Below are 20,816 nucleotides of genomic sequence, written 5' to 3'. Positions count from 1 at the left end.
CACGGATACTTTAGGAAATACTGAGTGATGCACATGGGCTGTCTTTTAGTGCGCAACATTGTGGGGTCCGCAGAGATCCCGCCAGCATGGGAACCACGGTCAAGCACAGCTTCGAAGTCACTCTTCTGTAGGACTGACCTCAACCTGGCCCCACTGGCACTGCCTTCCTACTTGGGGTTGACCACACTGTGTAACCCAAAAGCTTGTGACTGGGTACCTGCAGGGTACGGAGGTCACTGGGGGCTCCCAGAGTTGTTTTTAGGATCGTTTGGCTGGAAAGTCCCAGCTAACTTCCTCGAAGAGGTGGTCTGCTCAGCCTAGGAGTTTTCAATAAAAGCTGCCCTCTCTTTTCAGGTTAAAATTTGTAGTTTTAAGAGAACCTGAGAGCCTGAAGGCGGCAGCCCTGGGATAAGTGCTTTCTGTGGGCATTCGGAACCTTCTGGTCCAGAGGAGAAGCCATCCCCTCACCTGGACTTATGACCCGTGGCTTCGTCCCTGGCTTGCCCATTGAGTTCCACAAGATGGGCTCCTTCCGCCGGCCCAGACCGCGCTTCATGAGCTCCCCGGTGCTCAGCGACCTGCCCCGGTTCCAAGCCACCCGGCAGGCCCTGCAGCTGAGCTCCAACTCGGCCTGGAACAGGTAAAGGAGGCAGCCAGGTGTGGAGGGAGGGCTTCAAAGGCCAGAGCAGGGCCGGGGACGGGCTTAGCTTCTGCTGCCTCTGAGATCTCAGGAAGAGAGGGTGTTTTCCCATGGAGAATGCATCCTGGAGCTTTCTGTTCTAGTGGAGGCAGAGTGGACCCCTGGGGGCTCTGGGCTAGCAGAGTCAGTTAGCCAGCCCGGGACAGCTGGGCTGGAACTTACTGATCACGCTCATTTGTCACATCCCCAACTCAGAGAGCCCAAGGGTGGGATCATATAAGTAACCTCAAGTCACCTTCTACCTCTTTGGGAAGATAAGACAGATATCTGTGAAAAGGCGAGCTGCAAAAACCAGAGATCATCACCTAATCAATGAGTCACAGGTGGCTGGGAGAGGAGATACTGGGCTTTTTTTTGTAAGGTGTCTCCCTGACCTTTGCACACCAAGCGCTGAGCAAAGGAATCGATACTCTGTCTTGTGCTTCTGAGGGCCACTGTTTTTCCAATCTATATACACTTACTCTTTGGATAAATTAAATGCATCATTATTTGAAAGCATTACGGACTTCTTCTGGATCAGAAGTTTGGATCATTTTCTCAATGAATGCACAACTCTTATGATGGGGAGGGAGAAGGGGATCTGCAATGTTTTGATGTTAACCGGATCCTTGTTCTTTAAAAAAGGCCTGGAACCCTTGGTAAAGAGAAGATTGTAATCAGCTCCTTGCTGAAATATTGGGCTGGGGTCCCAGAGGAGGTGGAGTCCAGACTTAACTGTGGCCCTTCAAGGGGTTACTTACTGCCTGCACACCGCACAGGGCTGGGAGCGGAAGGGGCGAGTGAGGCTAGCACTGCTGAGAGTCTTCTAAGGAAAGTACTGTTAAACAAAAAAAAGAAAGGCAAGGAATTATCATTTCTTATTAGCCCTGGGCTGCCCTCTGAAGACAGGGCCTCCCCGGTGAAGGAACCTAGCATGGCCGGCTGCTGCTTGTAGTAAACACTGTTTCAGATCCTTCCAGGCCCAGCGGTGCTGGCCTCGCAGTTTCCTGGGCGCGACCCTGCTGCCTGCCCTTTATTGTTGCTACTCCCCAGCGTGGCCGCCAGGGAGGCAGGTGAGGCAGGAAGACTGCCAGCCTGTGAGAATGTGGGGGGAAGGGCTGCTTTTGGGTCCTCCTGACTTCAGTCTTCCTTGTTCTCCAGGTACACTGGAAGGAAAATGATGGGTTTCAGGGATGGAAAATGTGGCTGTGTTTATGCCATGGGTTTCTGGCCCTTTCAGTCCCCTTTGGCCCTGAGCTGTGTGTTGAGAGGGCCCTGGGGAGGCAGATGGCCTAACCAGGAGTTGTTTCTCTTCCCTGCAGCGTCCAGACTGCTGTGATCAACGTCTTCAAAGGCGGAGGCTTGCAAAGCAACGAGCTCTATGCACTGAATGAAAACATCAGGTACGTGCAGCCCAGGCCAGAGGCTGTTTCCTGTGGGCCTGAGCTCGGGGTACGGCGGTGGGGGGGGGGGGCTACCCCACCAGGAGCCTCAGCTGAAGTTTTGTTTTCAGCTTGGTTCTTGTTCCTACTTCTGTTGGCTCTTATGGCTATTAAGTTCCGAGACCCTTATCCATCTAGACTTCTACTCTAGAGTGGGCCCATCCATTTTTTCATGTATGTAGTGCATGTGCGTGTGTGCGCACGCGCGTGTGAGTGGCAGGGGTAGAGGGCTCGCAGAGGGTAGCTGTCTTCTATCCTGTAAACATTGACTTTGTCCTGCTTAACCATCGGGCACCATGTTAGGCAAGATGCCTAATGGTTGGACCCAGACTGCTCGGGATTTTATTGCTGTTCTTTTTACTAAGTGACTTACCAACTTTTTGTGCCTCAGTTTCCTTTTATGTGAAACAGGGATAGAAAATGGGTCCACTTCCATAGGATTCTTGTGTAGATTAAATTGAGTTGTTATGTAAATAATCTATTAGAACAGGGTAGGAACACACTAAATACTTGGTCCTTGTAGCTTCTAACATCATCTCAGTTACCGTAATTCCTTGTTAAGTTTTGGCGATACAATCCTCAATAAGACATGGTCCTTGAGGAGGGTTTTGTTTGTTTGTTTATTAAGATTTTATTTATTTATTTTTAGAGAGAGGGTAAGGGAGGGAGAAAGAGAGGAAGAGACTGATGTGAGAGAGAAATGGATCAGTTGCCTCTTCTGTGCACCCCAGCTGGGGTCCAAACCCATGACCCAGGCATGTGCCCTGACCAGGAATTGAACTAGACAATGCCCAACTCACAGAGCCACACCAGTCAGGGCAGGTTCTTGAGGACTTATTGTGTCCCAGAATCCTCTCAGTAGAATAGTGTCAGCTTTTCATTCATTCATTCATTCATTCATTCATCCATCCATCAAATATTTGAATGTCTCTCTATTGGCCGGGCACTGGGAAGACAACAATGAGCAAAGACAGACATGGGCCTTGCTCCTCTGGAATTTATATTCAGTCAGGGAGATAATCATTGGCCAACCAATCACATTTTACAGATGTAGAAGTGCAGCTGTGACAGCCACACAGCTGAGTGAAGAAAGCACGTGTCATGATGACCTGACCCTGCCAAGGAGGCCAGGAGTGATGATGTGATGCCTGTGGGAGGAGCTGGAACATCAGTGGAATTAACTAGGTGAACAGGGCTCCAGGTGGTGGGAATTGCAGGTGCAAAAGTCCTGTGGTGGCGATGAGCAAGGAACTGAAAGAAGACCCATCTGCATAGAGCACCAGAGGTTGGCTAGTGGTGGGAACTGAGGGCAAAGAGGCAGGCGGGTCTCCTGGGGACAGGAGGTTACATAAAAGGTCTTTTAATGCCCTGGTGTTCATTCCTCCCTAGTGTGTTAAGTACAAAACATCAAGGCAAAAGGCTCAGCCCTGGAGTGGGAAGAACAATAGACAAGGCCATTATTCAGGTCCTGTTTACATTTAGTCAAGACCTGCGTTAAGGGTCAATGGGGTGTTTTAAGAGCTCTGCTTTCATTAAAACTCTTAGAGCTCAGAAGTGAACAGAGTTGTGTTAAATTTCTACCCAGGTGCTTGAATTTCACATAATATTTATACAAATGTGGACAGGGTTGATAAATACCATCCAGCCCAAAGCCCTCTTTCACGCAGGAAGAAACTGAGGCCCCACGAAGCCGAGTGACAGAGGCAAACCTGGGTCAGCCCACCCCGAGTTGTAAGAGCTCAGTTTAACTCTAAGAACTAAGATTCTGGCCTCTCCTCTCCATGAGGGTTCTTCAGCTCACAATAGCAATATAAATAAAAAACGGTGACTCAGGAAGGTACTAATTGTTCCTCACTTCAGGAGACCAACCCTGAAATTGTATTTAAAACCCTTGTTTGTGGGCAGCTAGGAAAAATACAGGCCTCGCCCGATTTCACCAGCCCTGTTAGCTCAGGGGCTGCTAACTCAGAAGCCTTCAGGTGCCAAGCAGGCCTTTGGAACGGGTGAGGCTGGGGTGCCAGGAGGTGAGAGCTCACCCCCTGCCCGAAGGGAATTACCCCAGCTGAGAGCAGGTTCACTGACATACCATCTGATTTCTCAAGAACAGGAAATTGGGATTTTTATGTGAAATTTCCTGGCTTTTAAATGTTGATAAATAATCCACGTTTCCTCAAACATTGGTTCAGGCCAAACAAAACACTTCTGTGGGATGAATTTGGACCAAGAGGCTACCTGTTTATAAGGTCAGCTGTGGCATGCATCGGGGAGGTGTGGCTAATGGGGGTGTCGCACCCCAGAGTGGAGCACTAAGGCCACATGAGGGGGGAGAAGGGAGCCAGGAAAAGCTCTAGGCACCTTTCGCTCCCGTCATCACATTTACCTCCTCACAGCCCCGCAGGGCAACCGTTGTCATCAGTGGTGTTTCCACATAATTGTGGATAAGAAAAACAAAATAGTCCCTGTCTAGGTAGCTCATTTGGTTAGAGCATCGTCCCACTATGCCATAGTTGTGGGTTCAATCCCCAGTTTGGGCACATGCAAGAATCAACCAATGAATGCATCAATAAGTAGAACAACAAATTGATGTTTCTCGTTCCCTTTCTCCCATCCTCTCTCTCTGTAAAAATCAATAAATAAAAAAAATTAAAACAAGATAACATGTCTAACATCATGTAGCCATAAAGGGAAGAATTAGGATTTGAACTCCTGTCTGATTTAGATGCATGTATTAGTTTGCTCAGGCTGCCATAAAAAATGCCATAGCCTGGATGCTTAAACAATAGACACTTCTCACTGCCTAGAAGCTGGGAAATGTGAGGTCTAAGTGCTGGAAGATTTGGTCATGGTGAGCGCTCTCTTCCTGGCTGTCATCTTGCTGTGTCCACATGGCTTCCTTTTTACGTATACCAGTGGGGAGATCAAGCTCTCTGGTGTCCCTGTTTAGAAGGGCACCAATCCCATCATGGGGCCCCACCCTCCTGACCTCATATTAATCTAATTACTTCCCAAAGGCCCATCTCCAAATACCATCCTTTTGGCAGGGGTGAGTGCAGGGCTTCAATATGTGAATTAGCAGGAAGACACAATTCAGTTTATAGCAACATATGTGTCCTTTGCACTATATTGTACTGTCAGAACAAGAGGTTTTAGGAAGAAGGGTTAAGGTGAGAGTCTTGAACTTTCTTTCTGCCATCATCTCTTTCATGAGCCTCGAGCCTATCTCTCATCATGTGATTTGATTCTTTTTTAAAAAATTATATTTGTACCGATTATGCTATTAGTTTTCCTGATTTTTCCCCCCTTTGCTTCTGTCCACCCAGCACCCTGCCACTCCCTCAGGCAGTCCCCCACCCTTATTCATGTCCATGGGTCATGCATGTAAGCTCTTTGGCTACTCCCTTTCTTATGCTGTAGTTTACATTCCCATGGCTATTCTGGAACTACCTATTTGTGCTTCTTAATCCCTTCACCTCTCACCCATTCTACCTCCCCTGCCCCCTGGCAGTCTCCTTGTCTTTAACCTTTGGCATTTTAATTATGATGTATCTTGGGGTGGGCCTCTTTGCATCCATCTTATTTGGGACTCTCTGTGTTTCTTGGACTTGCATGTCCATTTCCTTCACCAAATTAGGGAAGTTTTCTTTCATTATTTTTTCAAATAGATTTCCAATTTCTTGCTCTTTCTCTTCTCCTTCTGGCATCCTTGTGATGCGAATGTTTGACCTCTTGAAGTTATCCTACAGGCTGCTTACATTACCCCATTTTTTTTGGATTGCCCCATTTTTTTTGGATTCTCTTTTCTTCCTGCTTTGATTGGTTGTTTTTTTTGCTCCCTTTTGTTCCACATAATTGATTTGATTCTTGGCTTCATCTCCTCTACTGTTGTTTCCCTGTAAATTGTTCCTTATTTCAAGTAGTGTATCCTTCATTTCTGACTCAATATTTTTTATGTTGTTAAGGTCCTCCCTAAGTTCTCTGAGCATTCTTATAACCAGTGTTTTGAACTCTGCATCTGATAGATTGCTTATCTCCATTTCCTTTAGCTCATTCTTTTTGGAGTTTTGGTGTATTCTTTCATTTGGGCCATGTTTCTTTGTCTCCTCGTTTTGGCAGCCTCCCTGTGTTTGTTTCTACATATTAGGTAGGGCTGCTTTGACTCCATGTCTTGGTAGTATGGCCTATTGTTGTAGGTGTCCTGTAGGGTTCAGTGGCACAGTCCTCCCTATCACCCAAGTTGGATACTCAATGTACCCCCTTCATGTGGGCTGAGTATACTTTCCTCTTTTATGTAGTTGAGCCTTGATTGCTGTTGGCAGATTAATGGGAGGAGTTTACCCAGGCCAGTTAGCTGCAAGGACTGGCTGTGACCACTTACCACCACCATCTGCCATCCATGGAGGATCAGCTGTGCATGGGCAGGGTGCTGGTGCTCCTTCATGGTCTGTAGCTGTCCACTGGGTGTGTTGGCCCTGGGGTTTTCCAGATGGTGCAGACCAAGATCAGCCCCAACCTGTGTTTTGCCTGTGGCCACCCTGCCTAAGTTATAAAGCAATCTGAGATAGCTGCTACTTGTGCTGGGCTTGGAGATTTCCAGGTGAAGCCAAGCTGTGAATCTAGGCTGCTAGTTCTGGGCCTGGGGCTCACTGTTCTAGTTATTCATATGGAAAAGAAGTTTGGGTGGGCCTATAAGTTGGGTGTGGTGAAGTCTCTGGGGATCTCCAAGGTGGGTCAAACAGTGTTAGCCAGGTTGATGGAATCTTAGATACAGCACTGGTCTGCTGGCTCTGTGGGAGGAGGGCCCAGAAAAGGGACGGTGGCCTCTGCTTACTTTGATGCCAGACACCTCAGCCTCCCCGGGCACTCCACTGGTGCCCCTCATGCTGCTACCCTGGCACCTGGAGCCCAGAGGGAGTGAGTCTGAGTAGGTGAGTCCGTGTGTGGGTTCTTTGTGGCTGCTTGAAGCTCCAGAAGTTTCTTCCACCAGTTCAATCCCCACTGGGTTTTGCAGCCAGAAGTTGTGGGGACTTATCTTCCTGGCACTGGAACCCTGAGCTGGGGGGCCTGGTGTAGGGCTGGGACTCCTAACTCCCAAGATATCCCTCCTGAATTTTATCCACCACATGTGGATATGGAACCAGCCTGTTTCGTATCTCTTCCCCTCCCACCAATATGGATAGATGTTGTTTCTTTAATTCTGTAGTTGTCAGACTTCACTCAACTTGATTTCTGATGGTTCTGAGTAATAGTTCTATTTTTCAGTTGTAATTTTGAAGTGAGGTTTAGCAAAGAGATGAGCCATGTCTGCCTACATCGCCATCTTGACTGGAAGTCCCATGTGCTATGATTCTTAACACGAATCTCTGCTGCTGGGTTTTGGGGGTTGCTGAATGTTTTGAGCAATTTTCAGGCTGATGGGAAATACATATGGTTGGAGTTTGAAACTGATTGCTCAAATGTGAACTGAACCCAGAATAAGTCCAAGCTGTCAAAAACCAGATCTTCTATTACCTGTGCTCTGTACCGCCCATCCCCTGGCCCTAGGATGGTGGTTAGACTGGAACGTGAAATGTGTTCCAGGCCTATTCATGACCTGGTTGTCCAACCAAGTTGAATCAAGTGAGCTGACCTGCACATGTGTACACATCTGTAAGTGCCTACATGGAAATAAACACAGCTGCCCTTATTGCAGTAATTAAAATGCCAAGGGAGACATGTTATTCTCTAGTTACATTCAAATAGGCAGTTGGGTTTTGATTTTCCTTTTCTCTTCTTTTTCCTTTTGAAAAACCTGTTTGCAGAATAGATCCAGAAACCCCACAGGTGTTGAGGCATGGCCAGTGGGGAGGGTGTGTGCATGAGGGTGGGGGACAGAGGACGATAGGAATGTAGGGATAAAGATGTGAAAGGAGAAAAGGTAAATTATTCTCAAGCCTGTTTTTCAGTCAGTTGTGATGGTTCTCTGTGCAAGAAGATCTGTGCCAGGTTTGGTAAAATTTTTTAACATGTTAGGAGAGTAGCTTTTGGGTTCAGAGACGCTGGGAATCATTATTAGACTAGCTGTGGGACCTCGGGCAAAGCCCTTCATTTTTCTAAGTCTCTCTTTTTTTTCTTTCATATAATGGGGTAATAACAGCATTACCTCATGGTGGCTGGGTGGACTGAGATAATGCTAAAAATGTCATTAGTATAGCACTCAGTGCATAATATTATCCTGTTGTTGTGAAAATTTAGCAATAGTAAAGTGATGAATGATGTGCCACCCATGGACGCACGGGGCAATGTGATGAACTTGCCCATGTACAGTGTAAAGGTTTCTCTAGCAGTCTGGATGAGGTGAGCTTACTTTGAACTAGGCAGGTCCTAGATGGACTCCTCCAAAAATGTGCTGGACGTAACGTCTGGGTGAGGCTCAGTTCTTCCAGGGAGAGCCAGCTGTGTCTGTCTCCTTTCCGCAGAGAAAAGAACAGAGGAAATGACTCTCTCAGTTCTCCATTTTACTCAAGCCAAACAGTAATAAATTTTATTGGAGTGTTCAAGTCCAGTGTCAAAGCCTCAATCAGTCAGCTTCCCCAGGTCGCCCCAGCCAGCCCTGACCACCTCTCTAACTGTGGCGTTAGTAATATTCCCTGGAAAAGTGAATTCCTTTAAATACAAGACTGGGCAAAAGTAGATTTACAGTTGTTTGTATGGAAAATAATACAATAATTAATAAATAATAATACAAGATCAAACTCTGTGTTTCACACACTTACATTGTAAACCTGCTTTGCCCCACCTTGTATTTAGCTAATGCAAAGGATGACCAGGAAGGTAGAAGTTTTATGTAACTGGGTCCTTAAATGCAGTCATTACAAGCAGTTGGACCTTTCTTTTAAGACATGTCATCGAAAATGAACTTGAATATAAATTTTGCAGGTAGACTTTGGGGTAGCTATGAGGAGGAACTTTGGACTTAGGATGGTCAAATTCTAAAACATAGTATGAGATAAAGGATGGCCAAATTCTAAAATGTTAGGAGGTCAAGAGAAGGGTGTGGAGACCTTTGAAAAACACATTCATCAGGAATGCCACACCTCGATAGAGTGGCAAATTTTTCCCCAGAGAAAAGTCAGGGTACATGCTCTGTCAATAGGAAGACCATAAATCCAAATAGTTTCTATTGAAACTGCCTTAGAAAGCAGGGTGTACACATTGTTATATCCCTAAAGGCAAGAAAAGAATGACCTTTCAAAATAGTCTAGTGAAACAGAACAAGTGTAGACTGGTTGTCACAACCTACCATCTGCCTGCCCTGAGCTGCGATCCGCCCTGGCCTGGGCTGGTCCTGCGTGTCTTCTTGGTTTAAATTCTCCACAAGACAATTGATGTGGTTTTTAGTGTTGTTCTCCCACCCCTATCCTCATGTGGCTGCATTTTAGCCGTGGGGACAAGTCTGGGTTAGAGGTTTGGGTTTCACAAGCTCTTCCAGGAACAGGAGAGGCCAAATGCTGCGACACAGGACCACGTTCTTCCTACACATTCTTTTCAGCCAGCTATTCTACTGATTTCATGTGGTCAAGAAGAATTAAAAATGTGAGAAACCTACGATTTATGTGTATTATTTCCTATCAGAACTGGTCCAAGGAGGTTCTTCAAAGTGCTTTCACTTTTTGATTGCCTGGAGAGTGTGTGTAGGGGGTCATCCATTTTCTTATTCATGTCTTTAAAAAAATTTTTTTTATCCTTACTTGAAAACATTTTTTCATTGCCTTGAGAGGGAGAGAGAGAGAGAGAGAGAGGAATATTGACGTGAGAGAGAAACATTGGTTGCCTTCTTGTATGTGCCCTGACCAGGGATCGAACCCACAACCTGGGTATGTGACAACTGGGAATTGAACCCATGATCTTTTGGTCTACAGGATGATGCTCCAACCTACTGAACCACACTGGCCAGGGCATCTTATTCATGTGTTCAGTGAATATTTGTGGCGTGCTCTGCCAGGTACTAGGCCAGGTTCCAGGGTAGCCTTTGAGGTAGGTGGTTTTTGTCCTTGGAGGGCTTACCACAGAGCAAGAGAGGGAAACTGAGCAGGCAGTTATTGTGTGATATTTTAAGTGGGGTGATGGCTGAATCCAGAGTGCTGGGGACGGGTGGAGGACGGGCATATGATTCGATTTGGGAGAAAGGGGTGCCTCAGTTGAAATCTGAAGGATGGGCAGGTGGGAGTCTGGTGGAAGCTGTCTTGACACCACTCTCATCATGCCCTCCCACCCCCTCTTTCTCCCTGGAAGGATTTTGTTTCTCTACAGAAATAAAAATACTCAGAGATGAGGTTTTCCGGAAACCAGAGATGAGTTATCTGCAGCTGGCCTGAGGCAGGAAACTGACATTTTCCTTCTTTGTCCAACCACCCTGCTTCTGTTCTTGCTGGGAGGGAGGTGTCTCAAAGGAAACCCCAGAGGTTTTCAAGGAAAGAGGAGGTTCCAAGAATTGTGTTTGATCGTTGACAGGTCTGCGTTGAAACGTCCTCCTTCAGAGTCAGCTGGCTGCCTGAGTTCTCGAAGGGAAATCCACCTCCAATTTTTCCTTCTTAGTAAGGGAGTCTCTGGGACCCACAGGTGGGGGAAGGGCTGGGAGGAGTTGAGAAGGCGGAATAGACAGTCTGAGTGGGATTCCATGAGGTAATTAATGATAATAGCAGACATTTGTGTGGTGTTTAATAGGAGCCATGCTTTAGCTGTGATCCCTCTTTTAAAACTCTCCACATCCTTATGAGACAGGTACTACATCCCTGTCTTACAGATGGGGAAATCGAGGCACAGAGCAGTGGGCTAACTTGCCCACAACTGCACAGCTAGTTAGTAGTGAAGCTGGGATTTGAACCCGAGCCTCCTGTGTTCTTAAAAACAGTATGTAGGCTGCAAGAGGTACACAGAGCTAGCACTGTCCATATTTAGCCCTGACAATCTGGGACATTGATAGATGCATTAATAGATCATAGTTTGGGGGGGCCCTAGTTTGGACCCTAGTTTGGAAAAGTGTAAGTAAGGTCTTCTCTTATTTTGGTCCAGGAGACTCTGCATACGTGTTGACACATTTTGTCTGCTTTGGTTAAGAAATGGACTTGACTTTGAGGGGCAGGATGAATAGTTAGAAGGAAGTAGGAAATCTGAAATTTCTGGGCCTGGGCTGGGCTGATTGTCCTGCATGGTGTTTAGAAATGTAGGCATCTCCCCTAAAAATGCAGGGCTCTCAGCAAAGTTCACATCCAGCAATGCTGGACCCCAGTCGGGCCTGTTTCTGGTCAGTGGGAGCCAGAGCCTGGCTGCTGGCTGTCGAGGAGTTTGCTGCAGCCCCTACTGCCTGTGCCTGCCTGTCCCCACGGGCATGGGAAGTACCACTGGCTACACTCTGGGTGCCTTAGTTTGGGTTGGGATCTTCCAGTGTATGGTCCAGACAAGACTCTGAGCATCACTCTTCTCATCTGCAAAGCAAGGATAAATGCCTATGTAAGAGGCTGTTAGAGAACTCAAGGTGCTGTGTGCCAACAGCCTAGCATCTCATGTGCATCATAATTAGGAGCTCAGTAAGTGCTCTTTGTTAGTTTCCTCCATCTTTTCAGTGTCCCCACTGCCATCCACTGGTGTGCAGACAGCAGAGAGGTGTGGGATACTAGCATATTACCTGAGTCATGGACACCACCTTTGATGGGCCCCCTTAGAATGGACCCAAGGAAGAGAGTGGTGTTTCCATATGTTGCTGCTTGAAATATGTCCCATTACAGAAGTGAGGGGAGTCCTCTTTGGAGGGTTTAACAGTCAGGTTGGACCAGCTATGGCGTGGGGCATAGGATCACATAGGCCCCCTGCTGTTCGTGGATCAGGAGGCCCAGCAGGATCCCGCCAAGGGGTCTGGTTACTTGGGGGCAGCCCCCAATTGTCAAGTGGCACAGAAATAGTTAACAACCAATAGGCTGTCCCCACTGGTGTTGACTAAACAAGCCATGTGGCACCTGTCTCCAAGCAGCTTCATCATCCTTTGTGATTTCGCTGCCTTGGGTCCTGCCCGTGTGCAGGGAGACTGTGGCTCATACCGGGGTGATTTCTCTCCGCCATCCCTGCCGCTCCCCACTCTCCTGTGATCCTGCCATCCCGGTGCCTGCCGCCCAGCCGGACTCCAGCTCCAGCAGTGCCGCCTGGACCTTCAAGCCCACAGAAGTGGGAACTTGGGTTGACAAGCCCACGAGGGGCAAGATGGTGGGTCTGTGTAAAAACAGGAAATCCTGTCATCTGGGGTGCTGTGTCACTCGGTCAGCCGGGGAGGGACGGGGCCGGGGGAGGGGTGAGATAATACAGACCAGTGAGTAGTTCCCCATTTTTTTCTATTGTGGTCCTTTTGGCTTCTGACTGAACTTCACACCCCGCTTCCCCTTAGGGTTGGGTCCCACATCAATGTTCCTTTCCCATTTGTCTCAGGTCCCCACTTCCTTGTCCTTCAGGCTCAGTGGCTGGTGGTGGTGGTTAGCGGCAGAATTCTGTTTCCAGATGAAACCCGGCATGGAAGTCCGAGGTGTGAGACAGGTGAACTGGGAGCTGCCTACGCTGGGAGCTTGCCTCCCCGACAGTCTCCAAGTCTCCGCAGTCTTTCCCCCAAGCTCTGCCATGATCGTCTTAATTCCACCTTTTATCGGGGTCTGGCTCCTACCCTGTGCCCCGTTCATGAGTTGCACCTGAGTCCTTAGTGCCAGGTAAATTGCTAGTCTGGCAATACTTTTAAGAAGATGCTGACAAGCAGTAGACTGGAACTCTGAGAGGAACGTGGGCTTCGGGGTCAGAAGACCCGGGCAGGTCTCCGTGGCAGCCAACACTTGCCAGCCTGGCTGTGTGCCAGGCACTTCTGTCCTAGGAACTAACTGGCCTAGGATTACCGTATTTTGCTGTGTACAATGCGCACCCGTGTTTTTGGTGCCAACTTTCAGGGGAAAAGTCTTTCATTTTAATTCAGTTTATTTATATTTAGATACTTGTTTTTTGTATTATAAAGGAATCTTAGCATTTAGTTTTGAACGCATCATGGTACAAGAAATTTTATGTGACAAAGGATTACAAGACACAAGAGCAGATACAAGGTACAAGAAATTTTAAAAAGAATTAAAAACATTTATATAGATATGGAATTCATTCTACCCATGTTATAAGGCCCATCCTTATTTTTCGCTCAAAAATTTGGGCAAAAAAGTGCGCATCATACACGACAACATTCCTTTAGCCCTTGCAACAATCCTATGAAGTACGTATCTTATTGTCCCTAAATTCCAGTTGAGGGAACAGGCCCAAGGGACTCACCTGGGAAGTGAACCCGCACAGGTTATTGCTCACAGCAGCCACTAAGCGACAACAGTCAGGCTTCAGGCCCAGGCAGCTGCCTCCAGACCCTGGCACCCGATGGGGCTCCTCTCTGCTCTAGGCCTGTGGCACGCCCTCCTCAGTAACCTCCATGGGTTTGCTTCCTTGTGGACAAAAAGTGGAGATGGTGCCCTTCCCATATAGTTCTGTTTCAGGCTTAAATGAGGAAACACGTGTACCTTGTTGACAATGGTACCTGCTACTTACTGAGTGCTCAGTAAACTGTAACTGAGGAAAATTAGTCAGACCCTGTCTTAGGAGCAGTTTGGTTTTTATTTCTTATTCATTTGTCTGTCTCTCTGTCTGTCATCTATTTTTGCTCCAAGAACTCACTACTTTCCTGTTTCCCAAGAAGAACCTGAGGAAAGGGTGGAAAGAGCGGAAGGGAGGCCGCGGGATGCAAGGCCTCCGTGCCTGGAAGGAACAGGAGTCCTCGAATGGAGATTTCCATCTCTGTGCATCTAGGGAGCCACAAACCACAGGCTCTTTAATTTGTTGTTTCTCTCCTGCTTCTCTCTCCTGTCTCGTGCTCTGGAGGCTGAATGGGCTGACTAAGCGAGGAAGGCGGCAGGGCGCGTTGTCCCTTTGTGATTTTAGGTCTGTGCACCCCTAGTGCCTGGACACTTTGACTCCCAGTTTTTGGAGAAGATGGTGCCCCTGAGAGAGCGGCCCCGATGGGAAGGGATTACTGTCCGAGCTCTGTTCCATCCTCTCCCGCCAGCACCTGGCACCGTGTCTCACATGTCGTGGTTTTCAGTAGAGACTTACGATTCAGTGCATTCATGTGCAGGGTCCCTATTCTCTATATCAGTTGCTCTGTCCCTTTTTTGGAGGGAAGCTATTGCTGAGTTCCCCCTGGAGCGGGTGCATTGAGACAGCGGTGGGAAACCCCCCTTTAACTCAGTTTGGCTAAGACCAGGGTAGTTTTTCAGAAGGGCTTTTTCCTTATAAACCAAGTGCAAGCCGAATAAACACAGGGTATAGAAAGAGAAAGCGTATTTTGCTGTATGATTCAGCTGCAGTCTGTTCCTGGGTTGGCTGGGCCAGCTCTGCCCTCGCCTTACCCCTTCTCTTTCTGAGTTAAGTTCTTCCGTTACCGGCCTGAGGGGGCTTTGGGCTGGCAGGGCCCCAGGCTCTGGGGCTCACTGACGCCCTTAGGACAGCCTGCTTCCTGACATTGTGCACTTCATGGGGACTCGCTCCCATGATTGCTTAAGCCAGCCAGGTGATCTTGGTGGCAGTTATTGTTAAATTTAAAAAAAAAAATGTTTAATGATTTCGAATAGAATTGTGTTCTTAGGGTACAAAATTTTAAAGATATCATGAGCTCTATGGTGAAGAATCTCCATTTCTGGTACCCCAGAAACTCAGTTCCCATTTGCACCCCCCCACCCCAAAGATGATAACATAACAATTGTTTTTTGTCTAGTCTTCAACGCTTCTTTATGCCCATATAAGAAATATTTATGCAAAAGCAGCTGGGGATACTTGACCCTTTACACAAGGTCCATAAGAACATGGTGTGGCATCTGGAAGCTAGTGCCCCCGAACTTCAGGGAATAAAGTTGACTGTGGGGTCCTGTTGCCCTCCCTTATTTCCAGCAACAGCTCCAACCTTTTCACCCTCTTACTTGGGTAGACGGAGAGGAAGAGACAAAACCCCAGTGTATTTATACATAATTTTTAAAATGTATATGTGTTGTGTGTATGTTTAAAAATCAAGGTGCTATATACTTCCATGCCAAGGGCCTCTTGGAAAGCAAATGACATTGCTGCTACAGAACAGCAAGTGAGAGCCATTTTAACAGATGGCTGTGTTGGTAATATGTAAATAAAAATGTGTATGTGTATTTTTCTCTTCTTCTGCATCTTGCATTTTTCTTTTTACTTCATGAAACTTAGATCTTTTCATAGTATTACATAGAGCATTTCTTCATTCCCTTTTGTTTTCTCTCTGCTGCACAGAATCCCGTGGTCCGGATGAACCATCATTTTTCTGTGACCTCCTCAGTGATGCACTTTTATGTCGACTTCTGTATTTTGCCGCAGTGAAAGCTCTGTACTCATATGCAGTGACCTTGTCTAACTCGTAGCCCCCTCAGACAGAAATAAGACGGAACTTTGTAAGGGACAGAGGAGTTTGCTGATTGGCCCACCCAGCACAAGAGAGTGTTGACTTAAATGGTCAGATAAGGTCAACTCTGTTCAGATAATTCTGTATGAAGATACCTAGTGGAAAAGGTTTTGAGCTGGGGACTTGGTAAAAGGACAAATGTGTGGTCCTCTTCCCAAATCTAATTATAGTTCACTGCGTCTAAAGTATAGAAGGCAGATTCCCACACCTGTGTCTGGTCCTTTCTCAGTGAAGGATGGAGATCTCCCTTATCAGTGTGGTGGAAGCCCTCTGTGTTCTGCCACTTTATTCTTATCCATCACCATCTAGCCACCCCCCCCCCCGCCACCCCCGGCATGGCCGCTTCTAACTTCAGAGTCTTTTTTGCTCAGCCTTTGTCTGGGCAGTTGCATCAAGTTCATTCTTTAGCCTCCACGCCATCATTAGCTGATTCTTACCTCCAGCTTTTTTGTCCTGTGACATGCCGCAGAATTCCTGCCTTGGCCGTGGCCTGCCGCAGCCCTGGCTATGCCGTGAGGGGCCATGCCTTCCCCTCACGGCATCCTGTAGCCTTTTTGCCGTCCCTAAGAGGTAGGGGAGGAGCACTCTTGGATTTCTCAGTTGGGCAGCATCATGGTCCTCTTGGAACACAGCTCTGAAATGTCCCTGCACGGTCATCACGTTTGTCATCATGTCCAGCCCCAGACAACGACTGTTACACGTGGGTAGATCCCTCTTCCGCCTTGTTCCAGGAGGGTCTCCATGGTTCTTGACCTTGAAGCCTACCCTACCACTGACCTCTTTCTCTTTCCATTTTACCTGAAGTGTTCTTCATGAGCACAGTGTTTTCCCAGCGTAGGTTCCTCGGGCTTCCGTGTCATTTGGTCTCAGAATCACGTTTGTCCCTCAGCATCGTGAGTACTAAGCTCCGTCAGGGAAACTGTTCGGAATAGCCCATTAATGGGACTCTTTTTCCCTCGTTTTGATGAAGTGTCTTCACCTCGGGCTTGGAGACTTCCAAATGGCCATGAAGAGTCAGTTGGCAGGTGTTTTCCCTCAGAAACGGCCTCCTCACCTTCCTGTTTCAAAAAGCCTCCGTCAGGGGCTGCCTACTGGGTTTCTGTTTCTCATCTGAGAGACGCCTGTAGCCTAGAAAACCCTGATGACCTACCTTCTCTTGGTCCAGTGACTGATGCAGCCTTCCATCTCTGTCAGACCTGCCCTTATCTGGGGGGACCCCCTGCGTTCTATTGATGGGGAGGCCTTTCAGGGGCTTGCCATTAAATTGGATTTCAGAATGCAGTATCTGCCACAGACACATTTTCTGTTTTGGGAAGAAGAAGGTGTTTTTCTTGCTCCGCACATATTTGCAGCTGTCAAGGGATTTTTCTGGTACAGAAATTGAGATTGTGGGTGTCTTTTTCTTCTGTCTCAATCTCACTGTGTCTGTATTCTGCACAGAAAACCATCTCTCTGCAACTTCCTGTTTATCCTCCATGCGGGAATGCATTCTGAGGGGAATTAATACCCAGCAGGTGCTGTCAGAAGCGTTTTGCTCCTTAATAACCGTGGCTGGCGGGATGAGTAAATGAAATCATTTGAAGTCATGAAGGGTGTGTTCCCAGGGACCTCACTGGACCTGGGAGCCAGTTATTCTTGTTTTTAGTTCCTTCACCTGGTTTGGGTCAAACTAAAGAAAAAGCAGTAGGGAGGGTCCCATGAATTGTCACGAGGAGAAGGAGATCTGGTGCCAATATGCCTATTTTTCATTTTTGTTCTTAGCACTTAAGACTCTTTGGATTTATCTTGGGATTGTGTTTCTTAACATACTATCCACCCACACCCCTCTCCCTAGAACGGAAGCTCCTTGAGAGCCGAGACCAAATCTGTCTTGTGTGTATCTGTGCACCTGGGCTGGACCCGTCTCCAGTAGTGAAAGGGCAGCTCACTGACTGTTGCTTGGATAAATAAGCCCTGGCCCCTCTACACACACACACTGTGGTCCCTTTGTAGGACTGCCTCAGTCTCTCGGGGATGGGCAGTGAGTACCTGCAAACCATGGCACCAGGTTGAATGTCTCCAATCGATTTGGGGGGGGATGGGATAGGGATTGTGGGAAAAGATGTTGAACTTTCAGGTCTGGATTTGAATCTTAACTGTGCCACTGACTTATTGAGGGGGCTTCTCTGAGCCTGAATTTCTGTATCTGCAGAGGAGGGGTAATAATGTCCCCTGCCTCCATACACACATACTTTATACTCTTTGGTTGAAGAATGCATGAAAAGTGCATTTTTCACCATAAAGTTGGCAAATGTTGGGGCGTGCAAAATGCAAAATGGTGGTCTTTCTCTTCCTTGGTTTTCTGTTTGTTTGTGTGACACGAAGCCAGAGGCCCTGGCCTGCCGCCACCAGCTCTGCTAGTTCGGGTCTCTGGGGGCTGCCTTCGTGAGAAGGTTGTCTTTGTGAAGCAGAGAGCGGATCCCCCTGTAGGATTTTCATCACCCCAATTCTCTAAACACATGGGTAGGGCAGTATTACCAGGGCCAAGGAAAGTGCGCCTTTCTGAGGCCTGGCCTTGGTCCCTGTCATTGGACAGCACTCCATCATCGTCATCGGTCTGTGACCGGGATAGCAGGAGCTGTATCTCCAAGGGCTGGTTGACGGTGTTTCTCTTTCCCCAGGCGGCTGCTGAAGAGTGAACTTGGATCGTTCATTACAGACTATTTCCAGGTAAGCTGGCTGGGTCTGAGCACCTGTCATTATTGTGCATGTGGGAACGTGTACCTCAAGGAAAGGCCGATACTTCACACCTGGGCATTTGTTCCTCCAAACATCCAAAATTATGCATCCCGTGTTACTGTGCCCTGGGAAGCAAGTGTGGTCCCTGCTCTTACTGAGATTATAGTCTTGGGTAGTAGTTCTCAGGCTTTTTGGTCTCAGAATCCCTTTATGCTCTTAAAAATTATACTCATTTGGATTATCTCTACTCTCGTCACCATTTTAGAAATTAAACCTGAGAAGCTTTACAGTATGCCTTCATTCACTTAAACAATAGCCCTATTACATTTTAGCATGAACATTTTTATGAAAAGTCACTTTCATAATAAAAAATAGAAGAGTGGCATTGTTTTGTGTGTTTACAAATTTCTGCCCTATGCGGCTTCTTAGAAGGTAGCTGAACCCTCCTGTCTTCTTCCTGTTCAGTCTATTGTGATATTGTCTGTTGTGTTGTTTCTGGACAGCTCCACAGTACAGTCATGGAGGATGCAAGGTAAACAGGAGTCTGGCGTTATTAAGGAAATAGTTTTGACCGTGTGGGAAGGTTGGGGGATCCCCTGGGGACCCCCAGCTTTGAAAACTGCTTTTCTAGTGAAATTCCCTCCCACATCTATGTATGTATTTAATTGGGTTAATTTACATGTCCTTTAGCCAAGTTATTTCTTGTAGAGAAGCCTCTTGGTCTTTTCTGTTAAAGATAGAATTGTATCAGATGATTTAACATTTATCCTGCCTAAACACTATTGTTATGGCTCAAGTAAGTTCAAGGCTCCAGGTTCAAATAGAGGATGGTTTCTAATCCCCTGGCATAGCTGGCTTCCTACCTTGACCCAAAGGCACAAGGAGAGAGGTGTTGTGTGACACCTTCATGAAGTCAGAATGCCCACTTTTTGGCTGACAGTGATGTTGGGCAAGGTGCTTCGCCTCTCTGTGCCTCAGTTTCCTCGTCTGTAAAATGGAAATAAAAGTATGGCCTGCCTTATAGGTCATTGTATGGTTTATATGAAATAACACATGTAAAGCCCTCAGCACTTGGTTTATGAGGGGGGCAGCATATGAGAATGGTCAAGAGCATGGCTCTGAGCCAGGCTTCCTGGGTTCAACACCCACCATAGACCCTTACTAGCTGTGTGACCTGGAGCAAGTAGCTTTACCTCTCTGTGTTTTAGTTTTCTGTTCTGTAAAAACAGGGGTCATTGGACCTAACTGTATAGAGTTGTCGTGAGGACTAAATAAATTATTACTTGTAAAGCACTTAGAACGGTGAGTAGCACAAAGTAAGACAGTAATAAGTATTCACTACATTTTTGTATGTGCATCTGTTATTCTAAAGTGTTATCTACCTCTTTTAATGAGAAAGTAACAGGAAAACCCGTAACATCCTGGTTTCAGGTTGGTGGTAGTCTGTATGCAAGGAGAACGTAGTTCCAAGACAGTTTAAAGAGGTTTTAGGTTTTAAAAACAACATAGGCATACTTTTGTTTATTTTTTTCTTTTCATGATTCAGGAAACAAACTTTTATGTGTGCTTTATAAGAATAACCAATGTCAGTCATTACACACACATGCGCGCGCACACACACACACACACACACACGGTGGGAAACAGCTGCTCTAAAGGGGAACACAGCAAGACCCTCCAGAAGCCTGGAATTCAACTGGGTCAGATGTCTCAGCTGCTTGAAAGAAAGCGCCTGCCCTGGGAGAGATGGACATAAAGATTAAGGAAGAGATAATTAGTCACAAATGTGAACCATTTCAGTTGCCCTTGACTCAAAGGTCAGCGTTGTCCTCAACTCTCTTCTCTTGCTGCCTCTAATGATTGATTTTTAAATTCAGCTACAGAGAAGTGGTTTTTCAATCAGTCTTGGAGAAGCCTGCCACCCCAGCTGCCTTCCTTGTTGACATTTAAAATAGACAGGGTTTGGTGTGGTTTTGATCAGGTTTTAAATGTCAAGTCGCCTTTTGGCTCGGGGGGCAACCCTTAGGGTGGGTGGGGCTGGGCATGTGGGTGGGGCCTTGTTTATCTGAGGAGGCCCTGAGGTTCGCTGGACGGTTACTGCTGCTTTCAAACTATGCCAGACACTTAACAGCTAATAACCACAAGTCATTTTTCTATTGAGAGCTTAATCAGAGAAACTGCTTGGTGACTAGTGAGTCTCTGGGGGTGGGGGATGCGCCCTGGTTCTCAGAGTTTAGAATCTGGGGTTTTCCTTCACGTAAGGTGCTAGATGGGAGAGGAGGCTATCCTAGACACTGTTTATTCAAGTGTGGGTTTTAAGTTTCATGTGAGCACAGGGCCTTTTTTACTTTTAAATATGTTTGGTCCTCCAGCCCTTAGAAAGTACCAGGCACATAGTAGATAGTCAGTGAACCTTCTTAGGGGAAACAGAGGGGTTGTCCGCCACTGACACATGAGA

General features: G+C 47.0%; 1 protein-coding gene across 1 annotated transcript in view; it reads left to right on the top strand.

Annotated features, from left to right (window-relative positions):
- PRR5L (proline rich 5 like) overlaps positions 1–20,816 on the top strand; it is a 67,768-nt gene that overhangs the window by 18,857 nt on the left and 28,095 nt on the right. The window contains exons 2-4 of the mRNA XM_054585895.1: positions 355–640; positions 2,002–2,082; positions 18,301–18,349. Of these exons, the coding sequence (XP_054441870.1) occupies positions 477–640; positions 2,002–2,082; positions 18,301–18,349 (294 nt within the window). The 5' untranslated portion in view covers positions 355–476. The remainder of the gene's footprint in view (positions 1–354; positions 641–2,001; positions 2,083–18,300; positions 18,350–20,816) is intronic.

The sequence above is a fragment of the Pteronotus mesoamericanus genome, unplaced genomic scaffold (genome assembly GCF_021234165.1).
Source record: "Pteronotus mesoamericanus isolate MK-2021 breed Mesoamerican mustached bat unplaced genomic scaffold, CSHL_Meso_final contig_90, whole genome shotgun sequence".
NCBI lineage: Eukaryota > Metazoa > Chordata > Mammalia > Chiroptera > Mormoopidae > Pteronotus > Pteronotus mesoamericanus.
Note: the sequence above shows the minus strand (reverse complement) of the source record. Positions and strands in the feature narration are given on the sequence as shown.